A 13,697-nucleotide genomic window follows, 5' to 3' on the forward strand; every position below is an offset into this window, starting at 1 on the left:
TATATAAATGTGGCCATTGTAGTTAGTTTGAGCTCAAAGAGAGGCCCCTACAACGTTCAGAAGCCGAGATAGAAAAGTCATATATTTGCGCCTGGGGGTAATTTAGGAGTTTTGCACCCTAGGGTTAAAACTACTAATAGAATTTGCATACCTTATCAATTCTGATTCAGAATGATCTTACAAAGGATCCTATGTTTAGAAACGTTGTAGACACTGAACTTCACACTCGATTTCACTTAACTTCTAGAGTAGATTTTTTGCTTGTGAAAATCAGTTTTTCTAAATTTTTTCCAAAAATAAGCATTTTGGGCTTTCATGACCTTCATAGTACTAAAATAAACATGTGCATTGCGGTCATTTTAAACTCAAGTTTGAGTCTCTAAGACCTTCAGAAGCTGAGATACATATTTCCCATATACGCACCTGATATGAAATATGGGCGTGGCTCCACAGGGTTGAAACTACTTATAGAATTTGCTTACTTTATCAATTATGGGGTGTGTCTGGGTGTCAAAGATCTTCAAGGTGGGTGCTACTTGTGATGAACTCTAGAAGGATGGGATGGTAATACTCGGTCTGGCCGTCTGGAAGCCCATAGAATTCCAGTTCAGAAACCGAGTAAGGAGGTGCGGCTACTGATGAGAAGCCTCCTTAAAGTTTATTTGGGTTAGAAACGACATCTGGGTCCCTACCCTCGCACAAGATTATTCTCAATTTTCTTGTTGTGTCCACAACTATACCGTTGATCAGAGTCACATCTGATGACTTCAGTGAAAGGGCTGATGACTTCAGTGAAAGAGCTGGTGACCTAGTGAAAGTGCTGGTGACGATGAGAAAGACCATAAACCAGGGATTCCTTCGGGAGCATGTAAGATTATATCCAAAGTTTGTTCGCCAATGGGGTGTGTCTGGGTGTCAAAGATCTTCAAGGTGGGTGCTACTTGTGATGAACTCTAGAAGGATGGGATGGTAATACTCGGTCTGGCCGTCTGGAAGCCCATAGAATTCCAGTTCAGAAACCGAGTAAGGAGGTGCGGCTACTGATGAGAAGCCTCCTTAAAGTTTATTTGGGTTAGAAACGACATCTGGGTCCCTACCCTCGCACAAGATTATTCTCAATTTTCTTGTTGTGTCCACAACTATACCGTTGATCAGAGTCACATCTGATGACTTCAGTGAAAGGGCTGATGACTTCAGTGAAAGAGCTGGTGACCTAGTGAAAGTGCTGGTGACGATGAGAAAGACCATAAACCAGGGATTCCTTCGGGAGCATGTAAGATTATATCCAAAGTTTGTTCGCCAATGGGGTGTGTCTGGGTGTCAAAGATCTTCAAGGTGGGTGCTACTTGTGATGAACTCTAGAAGGATGGGATGGTAATACTCGGTCTGGCCGTCTGGAAGCCCATAGAATTCCAGTTCAGAAACCGAGTAAGGAGGTGCGGCTACTGATGAGAAGCCTCCTTAAAGTTTATTTGGGTTAGAAACGACATCTGGGTCCCTACCCTCGCACAAGATTATTCTCAATTTTCTTGTTGTGTCCACAACTATACCGTTGATCAGAGTCACATCTGATGACTTCAGTGAAAGGGCTGATGACTTCAGTGAAAGAGCTGGTGACCTAGTGAAAGTGCTGGTGACGATGAGAAAGACCATAAACCAGGGATTCCTTCGGGAGCATGTAAGATTATATCCAAAGTTTGTTCGCCAATGGGGTGTGTCTGGGTGTCAAAGATCTTCAAGGTGGGTGCTACTTGTGATGAACTCTAGAAGGATGGGATGGTAATACTCGGTCTGGCCGTCTGGAAGCCCATAGAATTCCAGTTCAGAAACCGAGTAAGGAGGTGCGGCTACTGATGAGAAGCCTCCTTAAAGTTTATTTGGGTTAGAAACGACATCTGGGTCCCTACCCTCGCACAAGATTATTCTCAATTTTCTTGTTGTGTCCACAACTATACCGTTGATCAGAGTCACATCTGATGACTTCAGTGAAAGGGCTGATGACTTCAGTGAAAGAGCTGGTGACCTAGTGAAAGTGCTGGTGACGATGAGAAAGACCATAAACCAGGGATTCCTTCGGGAGCATGTAAGATTATATCCAAAGTTTGTTCGCCAATGGGGTGTGTCTGGGTGTCAAAGATCTTCAAGGTGGGTGCTACTTGTGATGAACTCTAGAAGGATGGGATGGTAATACTCGGTCTGGCCGTCTGGAAGCCCATAGAATTCCAGTTCAGAAACCGAGTAAGGAGGTGCGGCTACTGATGAGAAGCCTCCTTAAAGTTTATTTGGGTTAGAAACGACATCTGGGTCCCTACCCTCGCACAAGATTATTCTCAATTTTCTTGTTGTGTCCACAACTATACCGTTGATCAGAGTCACATCTGATGACTTCAGTGAAAGGGCTGATGACTTCAGTGAAAGAGCTGGTGACCTAGTGAAAGTGCTGGTGACGATGAGAAAGACCATAAACCAGGGATTCCTTCGGGAGCATGTAAGATTATATCCAAAGTTTGTTCGCCAATGGGGTGTGTCTGGGTGTCAAAGATCTTCAAGGTGGGTGCTACTTGTGATGAACTCTAGAAGGATGGGATGGTAATACTCGGTCTGGCCGTCTGGAAGCCCATAGAATTCCAGTTCAGAAACCGAGTAAGGAGGTGCGGCTACTGATGAGAAGCCTCCTTAAAGTTTATTTGGGTTAGAAACGACATCTGGGTCCCTACCCTCGCACAAGATTATTCTCAATTTTCTTGTTGTGTCCACAACTAATTCAGAATGACCTAACAGAGGACCCTGTGTTTAGAAATCTTGTAGACACTGAACTGCTTACTCGATTTTCACTAAATTCCTAGAGTAGATTTTTTTACTCACGCTCAAGTGAAAATCGGTTTTTCTGAATTTTTTCCAAAAATAAGCATTTTGGGCTTTCATGACCTTCATAGTACTAATATAAACATGTGTATTGCGGTCATTTTAAACTCAAATTTGAGTCTCTAAAACCTTCAGAAGCTGAGATACATATTTCCCATATACGCACCTGATATGAAATATGGGCTTGGCTCCACAAGGTTGGGACTAGCGACACAAAATTCCCCCCTCGGTGATTTGAGTTACCAATGACCTATTTAACCCGATTCAATAGCAAAAAACTCTATACATCGAAGCGCACACTCAACACCTCCCTGCTACTGGAGTATATGTCGGAGGAATCTTTTTGGCTTCCCTAGGAGGAAGTGATATAATCAGTTTACTTAGCATTGACTTGACAATATTTTGATAGCATAAATCACACAAGTACTGAATTACGTTTGAGTAGGAAAATCTCTACAAAGGACAAGACAGAATGGCCACTTCTTTAAGCTCATTCGCTTGTGCCGCTCATTCGCTTGTGTGTATGCATTCACTAGCATTGTTAGAATTGTTAGAATGTGGTATTTAATGACCTTAGGTTCGAGACCTATTGTTCTAAATTTCCCTCTCAAGCGATTTGGACACCAAATCTGGAGTCTCTTGTAATGTCACTTGGAAAATCTATATTCATAAGACAGTCTGCGCTACTAAAAAAGTTCAGGCCACCATGGGGTATAAGTGACGTTTAACATGCTATTTCAAAGGCTACAGACATTGGGATCATGTGAACCCTCTCTGTACCGAGTGTTTTCTATAGTCTTATAGATTAACTTATACCGTGAACTTTAAAGGTCCAGTAATATAAAGAGAGGTTTGACTGTTTTGTGTGACAGTTACCGCGTCTTCTATATCACAGTTTCTACCTGATCAGTTATGGATAAAATTAGCCGTTTATCTGCATATCATAGTAGATGGCTAAAATTCAGACTGGAAAAATTTCCGTTTTGTGTTATATGTTATCCCTTTTCTTTAATGTTTTAAATAAAAAGGGATCAAATGAACATTTTCAAATCTTACAATCTATAAACAGATTTAATGATTAAGACAAGACCCTCAAATTTAAAAGCCATTTCTCCTCATTGTCCTTCTCATTGAGGCCTGGTTACATCAGAAATTGTCACATTCTGTTCTTGTCTATGCTCCATGTTCAACTCTGTGATCCTACATGACCCTAGCTCTAGGATTGTTCTACATATTTTAATCAAATATTTTCTCATTTCTGCGTTTCTGATGAAGTACACAATTGGGTTACTGGCTGAATTGAGTGGAAGTAAAATGTACAAACATGTCATTGCAAATGCCCCTGGAACACACTTGTTACCGCTGTTTTGAATCTTATCTCCGCAATTGAAAAGGAGTCTTCCGTAGATAACCAAGAATCCAACGTTGAAGAAACAAAACAGCATCGATAGTATTCCCATTGTGATAGTCGCATCCCTTTTCCAAGAAACCATCTGTGATGAAGCAAGCTTTGCGATGCAAAGGCCGTTGGAAAAAATAACAACGACAAACATGACGATTAAGATAATAAAATTAGCAATTCTAGTAATATTGGTCATTGTTACAAAAAATATCAAAGTTTGCAAAATAATAGAAACCGAACAGAAACATATTGATGCTACAATTATGATGTTGTTGTTCAGTTGATGATGTGGCCAGATGATGCTTATTGATCGTATCATCGAAAGTAGGCATGTTATGAAACCTGTACACCCAACCAAAAACATGAAAACACTCATAATCACTTCACGAATTTCTTTATTTGTTTTTCCCTCACTAAGGTAATCAAGCAGCAGCCATCCCATTAGAGAGATACACACAAGAATATCAAAAGAGTTCAGAAAAATGAATAGTCGCTTGTTGAGGGTCTCCGTCGTGTTTATTCTATCGTTGGACCTTCTTTGAGTAACGTAGTAAGACAGAATCAGCACATTTACACCAACATGATAAGTGTTGCACTACAAGAACACCGCATTAAGAAGAACACCGCATTAAGAAGTCTACTTGCCACTGGTAAAGCCCCGGAAGAACTGCTTGTCACCGCGATTCTCCCTATACCGAAAGGTGCTAAAAGGTTCTGTCCTGAAAACAGCAGAGGCATATCCATCCTTCCTGTTGCCACCAAGATCTACAACAGGCTGCTTCTCAATCGTATCAGAACTCATATTGAACCTCGCTTACGGTACAACCAGAATGGTTTCCGTCCTGGAAGGGGCACTCGTGAACAGATCTTGGCCCTTAGGCGAATAATTGAAGAAGTCATCAACTTCCAGCTCCCCTGCGTCATCTCCTTCATTGATTTCTCTAAGGCGTTTGATTGCATCTTTAGATCTCATCTTCCTAACATTCTGGCGTCCTATGGCTTCCCTAAGATAATAATCAAAGCCATTATGTCCCTTTACATCAACACCAAAGCCAAGATCATGACCCCTGAAGGTACAACTCTTGAATTCCTGACCAACCTTGGAATTCTCCAGGGCGATGTTCTTGCTCCGCTTATCTTCATTATCGTCCTGGACTTCATTCTTAGACTGGCAATAGGTCCACACGATGGGCTTAAAGTAGGTTGTGATTACATAGCAGATTTGGACTTCGCCGATGACTTAGCTACAATCACACCCAGCTTCAGCGATAACAGCCGCCTCTGTCAAAGTATCTCTGACATTGCAGCCCGGTATGGTTTACTCATCAACATCGAGAAGACAAAATACATGTCCTACAACCTACCACGGCCTGTTAACTCGGATGATAGGGTCTTCATTAACAGCAACCCTCTCGAAGAAGTCCACGACTTTAAATATCTAGGATCCTACATCGCTTCAACCAGCAAAGACATCAATGTCAGGAAAGGCCTTGCATGGAAAGCACTTGAAAGTCTAGATGTTTTCTGGAAATCTGGCATGTCTAGAAAGATCAAGACTAAAATTTTCAGAACTGCAGTCGAGCCTGTTCTTTTATATGGCGCAGAAACATGGACTTTGAAGAAAGCTGACACTAAAGCACTAGACGGTGTTTACACACGAATGCTACGAAGGGTCTTTGGTATCTCATGGAAATCCCACACACCTAACTCCGTCCTCTACGGAAATATCCCATCGGTGACTGATACCATCAAAACACGAAGACTTCGTTTTGCAGGGCATGTCTACCGTCTACAGGACCAACCTGCTCAGCAACTCCTTTTCTGGCAACCATCTTACGGCAAAAGGTATCGAGGACGACCACACAAGACCTTTCCGGACGTCCTTCAAGAAGATACTGGTTTAGAGCCCCACATGATACGTCTGCTCATGAGTGATAGAGATAAATGGAGACATGCGTTGACACGAAACTCGTTCCAGATTTCATCTGGACCGACCTAGGCAGGCAGGCAGTAAGACAGAGAGAGTAGATTGGTAATTATTCCAACAACAGTCACCAAAGCACTCGGAACTACGAAAGCTAAAGGGGTCATGTTCGTTTTCTTCTCCATTCTGTTTCCCTATTCGGTGATATATTTTGTCTTAGCTTGGAATGAGCGATAAAATCAGAAAATATCATAATATCAGGTATTATTGTTACTTTATAAATATTTGATTACTACTGATCGCACATTTACGGAGGAGCAAAATACCTACAAAGGGCAAGGTGTAACTGTAAGAGGCCCAAACTGACAGCATTTTGAAGCTGAATATCTTATGTGCATGCATTATGCATTAACTACATTGTAGCATTGTTCTTTGTAATGTGTCATCAAGACTGGCCCGAGTAATGATATGTTACACTGCCTGCTCAACTCTGGAATCTTTTGAAATTCCGCTTCGAAAATGTATATTCAGAAACAATTTACGCTACGAAAGGGTGATTAAAGCATTCTACAGTTCCGTATTCCTTTTATACAATTACATAACGCAGCAAAAGTGAAAGCTTTCTCCACTGACATAAAATGGTTAAACAGCTGTGAAAATTATACACTCAGTACAGTAGCGAAAACTTAGCCACCATGGGATCAACTAGATGAACAAGATGATATTAGTTCAAATAATTATGGCCGAGGTTTTATTGTTATAAACAAACGAGCTCGTGAGTTTGATTAGAAAAAGTAGGAAAATCATACTCAGAGTTGTACGGGTTAGGCTGGCTCCTTACTTAAAACCAGTTAAAGTTACTAATTACTATATTGTTAACCCAGCGTCATGATGATCCAGAGATACCAGTAAATAACTCGTAGTCACGTGACGCAGACCTGACTAACGGGGCCGGGAAAGGATGATTAGTGACATAACAGTCAGATCATATGACAAATATATGTAACACTATAGTTTGATCTGGTGACAATATTTTGTTGAGTAGACTGAGAAGGATGTAAACTGAATCACAAAAACACCCTGATTTAGGGATTAAACAAATTCCCAAACTTCCTCCCGTATAATTAATTTTTTGAGATAATTTGATGTAAATTCAGTTTAGTGAATCATCTCAAGAGTGTGACTAGCAAAAATAAGAGCACTTATACAAATACTATTCTTGTTTTATCGATTATGAAAATTAAAATTTCAGGGTAAAGATTTGAATCAGACAATGATAACAGAATCTAAATCAAAAGACGATGAACTGCATAAGTTGTACGATCAGATCAAGGACCTAAACAAGGTATAACTTTAGCAAATATCGAGTACCTACATGCTTTAATGTACCTTTGTTGTGCAGTATCTAATGATGATTAAAATTAGAATCTTTAGACGATGAATAATTTAATAGGGTACCTTATCGGACCTTATTTGGACGGACATTACATGAACGGATATAATTGTGAACGGACATTAATATGAACGCTCGAAGGCATTCAAAACCATCAAAAATCCGAATTTTTTTCAATTTTTGACGTTTTTTTAATTTCAGCAAATGATTTTTTAATCCATCTTTTATACAGTAAGTAAGAATAGCAGTCATTAAGCAGTAAAAATGTTAAAATATGTGTACATGATCAGTGTCTAATATCACATATCATCTTCATTAAATGGGTTTTCGTGCACGAAATAGTCCATGCTTAAACAAGCATCAGTGATTTCTAGCTTTGTGGAAACCTTTTTTTATCAAACTACCCCGTTCCTGCATTTCAGTGTTAATTTTTACAAGCCATTCGGCGTGAAGTGGTTTTATCTTAGACATGACAACTTTAGGTTAACCTTAACATCACGTGGAGCTTTCTTAGCACTGTTTCATTACCTCCCCTCAGTAATATGAACTATAAAAACGTCGGACAATGTCCTTGGCAACGCGATTTACCGTAATATCTAGAGACTGGAACAAGTTTGTCATTTTGGCGGGGACTAGCTCATGAACTATGTTGTTGAGTGCCATGATTTCGTTGACTTTTTCCGCCAAGTGACCCTTGAAAACATCATATACTAGTAGAGTTTTCTGTGCCTCCGGCAGACCAAGGAGAACCTTTCCGTCGTTAACTTAAAGGCACAATAAAGTTTTCATAGTTGTCATATTCTGGGTAAAAATTTCGAAATGGAAAAATTTTTGAAAAAATTTCAACGGACTTCAACTTGGACGGACATTAATTGAACGGACTTTATTTGAACGGACATTAAGATGAACGCTAGGGCCTCCAGCGTTCGAGTAATGTCCGTCCAAATAAGGTCCGATAAGGTATACGTTTGTGGAAAAATCAACCACATTTAATAGTTTTCTAACGGTGAACTGTCCCAGAAATTGGACGGTTCCACGAACGTGTTCGAAGAGAAGAGCCGACTAGCGGAGCAGCTGGAGAAGCAGGAGACCGAGTACCGGAATGTTACCAAGTCTCTCCGGGCAGAGGTTGCTAAGCTGGAGGTCCAGCTTCAGGAACGAGAGAAACAAGCTCTGGAGTTTAAGCAGCTTGTCTCCAGGCTTGAGCAGGAGGTGGGTACTACTTAATCTTTTAACTTCTTTGTTTCTGTGGGTGACAAAAAGGTTATGAGCCAGTTGAGAGTTAATTATATCCCAAGATCTTTGCCCCAAGATCGCCGTTTCACTTTCAAATCACAGATTTAAACGTTATTTAACATTTTGGATTCCTTTGTTCAAGCTTAAGCTCTGTTCTTTATTCCCTGGACGGAGGTAGCTGTGCTGCCTACAGCCTAAGTAGTCAATATTTTATGGAAAATGTTCTCTTACAGATAAAAGAGATTTCGGACGATCAAGAGAAGCGAGTCCTTTTGGAGAAGATTGTACACCTTGAGGGGGATCTAAGCTCGACCAAATCTGAAAATACCAAATTGTCAACTCAAATGGACAACGTTGCCAAGGTAAACAGATAATAAGCCTTACTCACCTGCTTATTAGATGATTTGATTACCTTGGTTGCAAGGGGCATTTATTAAGTAACGCAAATCGTAAGTATCCAATCGGCAACGAATGTCAAAAAAAATGTGTTTCTTAAGCAAGATCATTGGTCGCTTTGGCGCTTATACTAGATGTCAAGGGACAAGTAAATTATGTGCTAAGTGATGAACCTGGAAATGGCTCATTAAGAATTAGTTAGACGTGCCTTGACAATACCATTAGGCGTATGACCCGGTGTTACTGCTCTAATGTTCGATGACCCGTAATTATGTACTGACTCAGACTAGATGACTAAAACGTTTTACTGTTGCAGGGATCCATGGCTGCCGTGAAGAGTGTCGAGTTTACAGATGGAGCTTTTGCAGAGGTTCACTCTGCCATCGTGACGAAGATCAAGGAGCAAGGGGACGAACTGAACTCTCTCATGAAAAATCTTAGGGCTCTTCTTAACTCGGTATAATATTGTTCTTAGAAACTTCGCCCTTAATAACATTTCATTAATTTCTTTGTGCACTGACAAATGAGCTTATTTCACAGTGACATATTTAACACTAAATATCCCCCAGAGCATTCAAAGTTCAGGTAACCAAATGAGTGAAGAACAGCAGCAGAAATACTTGCTTTTCATGCAAAACCTTGAAACAATTGGTTTCATCGTCAAAGAGACCATGTCACTCGATCAATTGCTCGAGAACCTCGAGAAGATATATTCTAGAGATCTCCAAGGACTGGAGAACAATAAGATAGAAGCCCTGTCGAAGGTAATTCATGAGTTCAAAGAATTCCATAATGTAAGCTTTGCTGTCTCATTTTGTAAGACATTATCTTTTTGGATAAGCTCTCAATTATAGATAGGTAGTAAATAATGTTATAAAACATTTTTAGGTTGAAGATTTGAAAGCTTCAATAGTTGAACTGAAGTTGACTGAGGTAGATAACGAGTTTTCGACTTATCCTGCTGCCTTAAGTTTGGAGTTGAGACATTTGAACAACAAGCTGGCCCTAACTGAAGAGGAAAACAGGTATGTCTGATCGTAATAATTTCGAATTAAATGTTATTCCACAGGGATTACTATAATTCGAAATATAACACAGTCATATGTAAATTTATATGTTAAATAATTAATGTAACATTTATTATTGATTATAAAGAGGAGTGGACATCACGGTTTCCTTCGCGTCTGTTGCCACCGACCAGTTTAAAGATTTCCGTAGCAGGCAAACCAAGCTTCTGAGCAAGAACGTTCCTGTCTGATCCAGACGCAAATCTTACTCGTTTCTGGCCAAGTAGTTGATCTAGGTGGGACTTCTGCTCCGAGGTCCGGTTCCTGAATCTTCCGGGACGGGATCGTGCAGAGCGTAGGGGTCCAGAAGACGGTAGGCATAGTTCAGAAGCTGTGATAGGCTTAGAATCTGTGATAGGTTCAGAAGCTGTGATAGGTTCAGAAGCTGTGATAGGTTCAGAAGCTGTGATAGGTTCAGAAGCTGTGATAGGTTCAGAAGCTGTGATAGGTTCAGAAGCTGTGATAGGTTCAGAAACTGTGGTATGTTCAGAAGCTGTGATAGGTTCAGTAGAAGGTCGAGTGGAGGTTGTTTCTGATATGGCTAGCTCTGCGAAAGAGTCTGACAGAGATACGTTCAGAAAAGCTGTATCCATAACGTAGGGTCGTTCATGGTGATCCAACAAGAGAATGTTGATAGGTGTGTCAGGGAGATTGAGTACTTCTGAGAGAATCCCACTGTCCACGTCTAGGTCTGGAACTTCGAGACTTTCGTCGACATCAGGAAGTGGTATGGATGTGTTAAGGTCGATATCCATTGGATAGTGGAGCATAACATGACATATAGGTGATAGAGGAGTCGAAGAGTTGCTGGCAGTGCAGTTGGTTGAGTGGCAGGAAGTGGGGAAGAATAGCTCTTCAAAAGGGATAGGACAGCAGGTAGGTAGTAAACAAAGGTTGTTGTTTGTATTGCAAGACATGATGGAAACAATGATGAGTTGAAAACTGAGCAGGTGTATTTATATTCGGTAGCTGAATAGGGTTGTGACGTGTTGGGACGTGATCATAAGGTCAGTTAACTGAGTTTCGTTATCTGATCTGATCCAGAGCTCAAGTGCATGGTTGAAGCGTCGTGTCGACCTGTCACGATGCCATGTGATCTCTGTCGCAATACCAAAGAGTGTCATGTCATATCATACGATCTGAACTTCGGACATCAAGCATCACTTTTAGTGTAATTATGTTATAAGTATATCTCTCGTATCTCTTATTAAATTTCGGGGTTTCCAGGTCAATTAAGATGGAGTATAAGGACATGAGAGATCAGCTGCAGCTAAAGAGAGACCAGGCTATTCTCCTGGAGACAAGGCTGAACGATTCTGAGCACAAACTGGCGGGCAGGAGCAATAGATCAAACGAGATCAGATCACAAGCTACCGTAGATCAGGCTGATGCCAGGCATAAATCTGTCAAAAACGTGAGTTGATCATTTACCCCTACTTAATACATGTGGTTAAGGAGATATCAATCACTGTATGCAAATTAATCAATTATGTTTCGCAAAAATATGAAAGATTGTAAGATATTTCGCTGAAGTAGGATATATTATATCTGAGACCAACGGTATCGTTCTGGAATCGAACTTATAAATCATAGATCTACCAATTACCAGAAAACGTGAATATGATATCCCACTCTCTCTTTCTCCCTTAATCTCAAGAGTTCAGATGTCCTAAAAATCAATCGCACAGAAATTTGCACAATTTGCAGCTGTTGGCTGCAAACATCAGAATGAAGATATTTGTCTCTACATTCCAAAAAATTTCAGCTCGGCAAATAAAAGCGGTTTGGTTTCGTTCTGATTCAGCAAAGATTCATGCTATATGTTTCTATGCGTTGATAACTGGTCGTTAAACGAATATTTCCTCGTGTAGTGTTTATGTCATAGTTGGGTTGGTGGTGACTCACCCCAAGTACATCGTACACTTATGACCACCATTTCTTTTATTGAGTAGATCTCTTATGTAATGTAATGTATATGATGTAGTGGCATGGGGTATGATCTTTGTATCATAATTCTCGGCCTATCTTCGTTTTTCTTCGTTTTTCTTCCATATTTGAACCTTTAATCTCGAATGGCAGAGCGAACTGCGTCCAGGCAAGCTTTGTAACCATGTTGGAAGCTCTTGCTGCAACTATACTGTGTCTCTGTCTGCCAGTCTTTCTCTCCTTCCTATATTGTTCCAGGAGAACATCACTGACTGATGATGCGAAGGTCATTCAATAGCGCAGTTATAACGCTGTCATGTAAAAGACATGAAATTAACAATTTGCTTTGAATATCAATATTACGTAAATATACTTCGACAGAAAATCTTTAGATTTCATTCAATATTAAACTGGACACGTGTCTTCAGAAACTGTCCAGCGAGATATCAATGTTGGAAAGCTCACTTGCCACAGCGCACTCGACCATCAAAACACTTCAAGCTCAACTTCCCGAGGGCGCTAGTGATAGTATTCTAATCAAACAGGTTTGTATTTCTTTCCCGTCTTCGTTGGATTCGGGTATTAATCTAGCTGTATCTATGTCCTACGATTATGACACGTTTTTAGAAATCTTACTTTCTTAATGTTAATTTGTTTTATTCGTTTTTTTGCCGCTAAAACCCTGAACTTGTTTTCGAAATTTAAATCAGCAAGCGCACTTCCTAATTGACCACTTAATTGAGCATGCTTAAAACCTAACTTTGTGAATGAAGGTACAAGAGACACAGGAGAAGATGTTAGCGATGCAGGCAGAGTATCGCAAACAGATTGACAACCTCGAAGTGAATCTGTCGACTACAAATGCTACTCTGTTGAGAAGGGAGAACGAGATTAAGATGCTGCGAGAGGGGGTAAGTTTCACCTAAACACCAGGAAAGTTTTAGTATCTAGTCGTTGGAAACTTACTGCAAATATCAAGGACGCATATTTGATATTACGGAGCATATTTTACTATAACTAACAATGACTACATCTGCCCCTTTTCAGGTGTCTCATTTGGAGAGCAGATTAGAACGAGCTGCCTTGGCCAAGGAGCAGGACATGGCAGCAGTAAAGCTGGAGAAAGAAAAACACATCCTCGCTAACCAGAAACTAGAGACCCAAAACATCGAGCTGGTTACGCTTTGCGAGACGATCAAGGGGGACTTCGAGAAGCAGTCATTAACAACAAAAGAGCTTGAGGATCTGAAGAACAAGCTCCAGCACGACCTGGAGCTGAATCAGCAAGAGGCCAAAATGAGTCGGGATAAAGTGAAGGTTCTGGAGGATAAGTTAGCGTCGTTGAGAGACGAGGCTGCTTCTCACAGCTCCCCTGATGCACTTCTCCAAAGTAAGGAGGAACAGATAAACGACCTGGAGGAGAAACTCAACGAACAGTCTGAGAAATCACAGGTACACAGCTTGCTTATATTTTTCTAGTAACTATCT

At 40.6% G+C, this 13,697-nt stretch overlaps 1 protein-coding gene across 30 annotated transcripts in view; it reads left to right on the forward strand.

Annotated features, from left to right (window-relative positions):
* LOC134811502 (putative leucine-rich repeat-containing protein DDB_G0290503) overlaps nt 1-13,697 on the forward strand; it is a 109,558-nt gene that overhangs the window by 53,528 nt on the left and 42,333 nt on the right. For all 30 annotated transcript variants that reach the window (XM_063818480.1, XM_063818516.1, XM_063818418.1 and 27 more), the window contains 10 exons: nt 7,444-7,536; nt 8,605-8,796; nt 9,054-9,182; nt 9,533-9,673; nt 9,786-9,980; nt 10,105-10,241; nt 11,511-11,697; nt 12,638-12,754; nt 12,983-13,120; nt 13,257-13,661. In XM_063818480.1, the coding sequence (XP_063674550.1) occupies nt 7,444-7,536; nt 8,605-8,796; nt 9,054-9,182; nt 9,533-9,673; nt 9,786-9,980; nt 10,105-10,241; nt 11,511-11,697; nt 12,638-12,754; nt 12,983-13,120; nt 13,257-13,661 (1,734 nt within the window). The remainder of the gene's footprint in view (nt 1-7,443; nt 7,537-8,604; nt 8,797-9,053; nt 9,183-9,532; nt 9,674-9,785; nt 9,981-10,104; nt 10,242-11,510; nt 11,698-12,637; nt 12,755-12,982; nt 13,121-13,256; nt 13,662-13,697) is intronic.

Source organism: Bolinopsis microptera, chromosome 1 (assembly GCF_026151205.1).
Source record: "Bolinopsis microptera isolate Bmic1 chromosome 1, MBARI_Bmic_1.0, whole genome shotgun sequence".
NCBI lineage: Eukaryota > Metazoa > Ctenophora > Tentaculata > Lobata > Bolinopsidae > Bolinopsis > Bolinopsis microptera.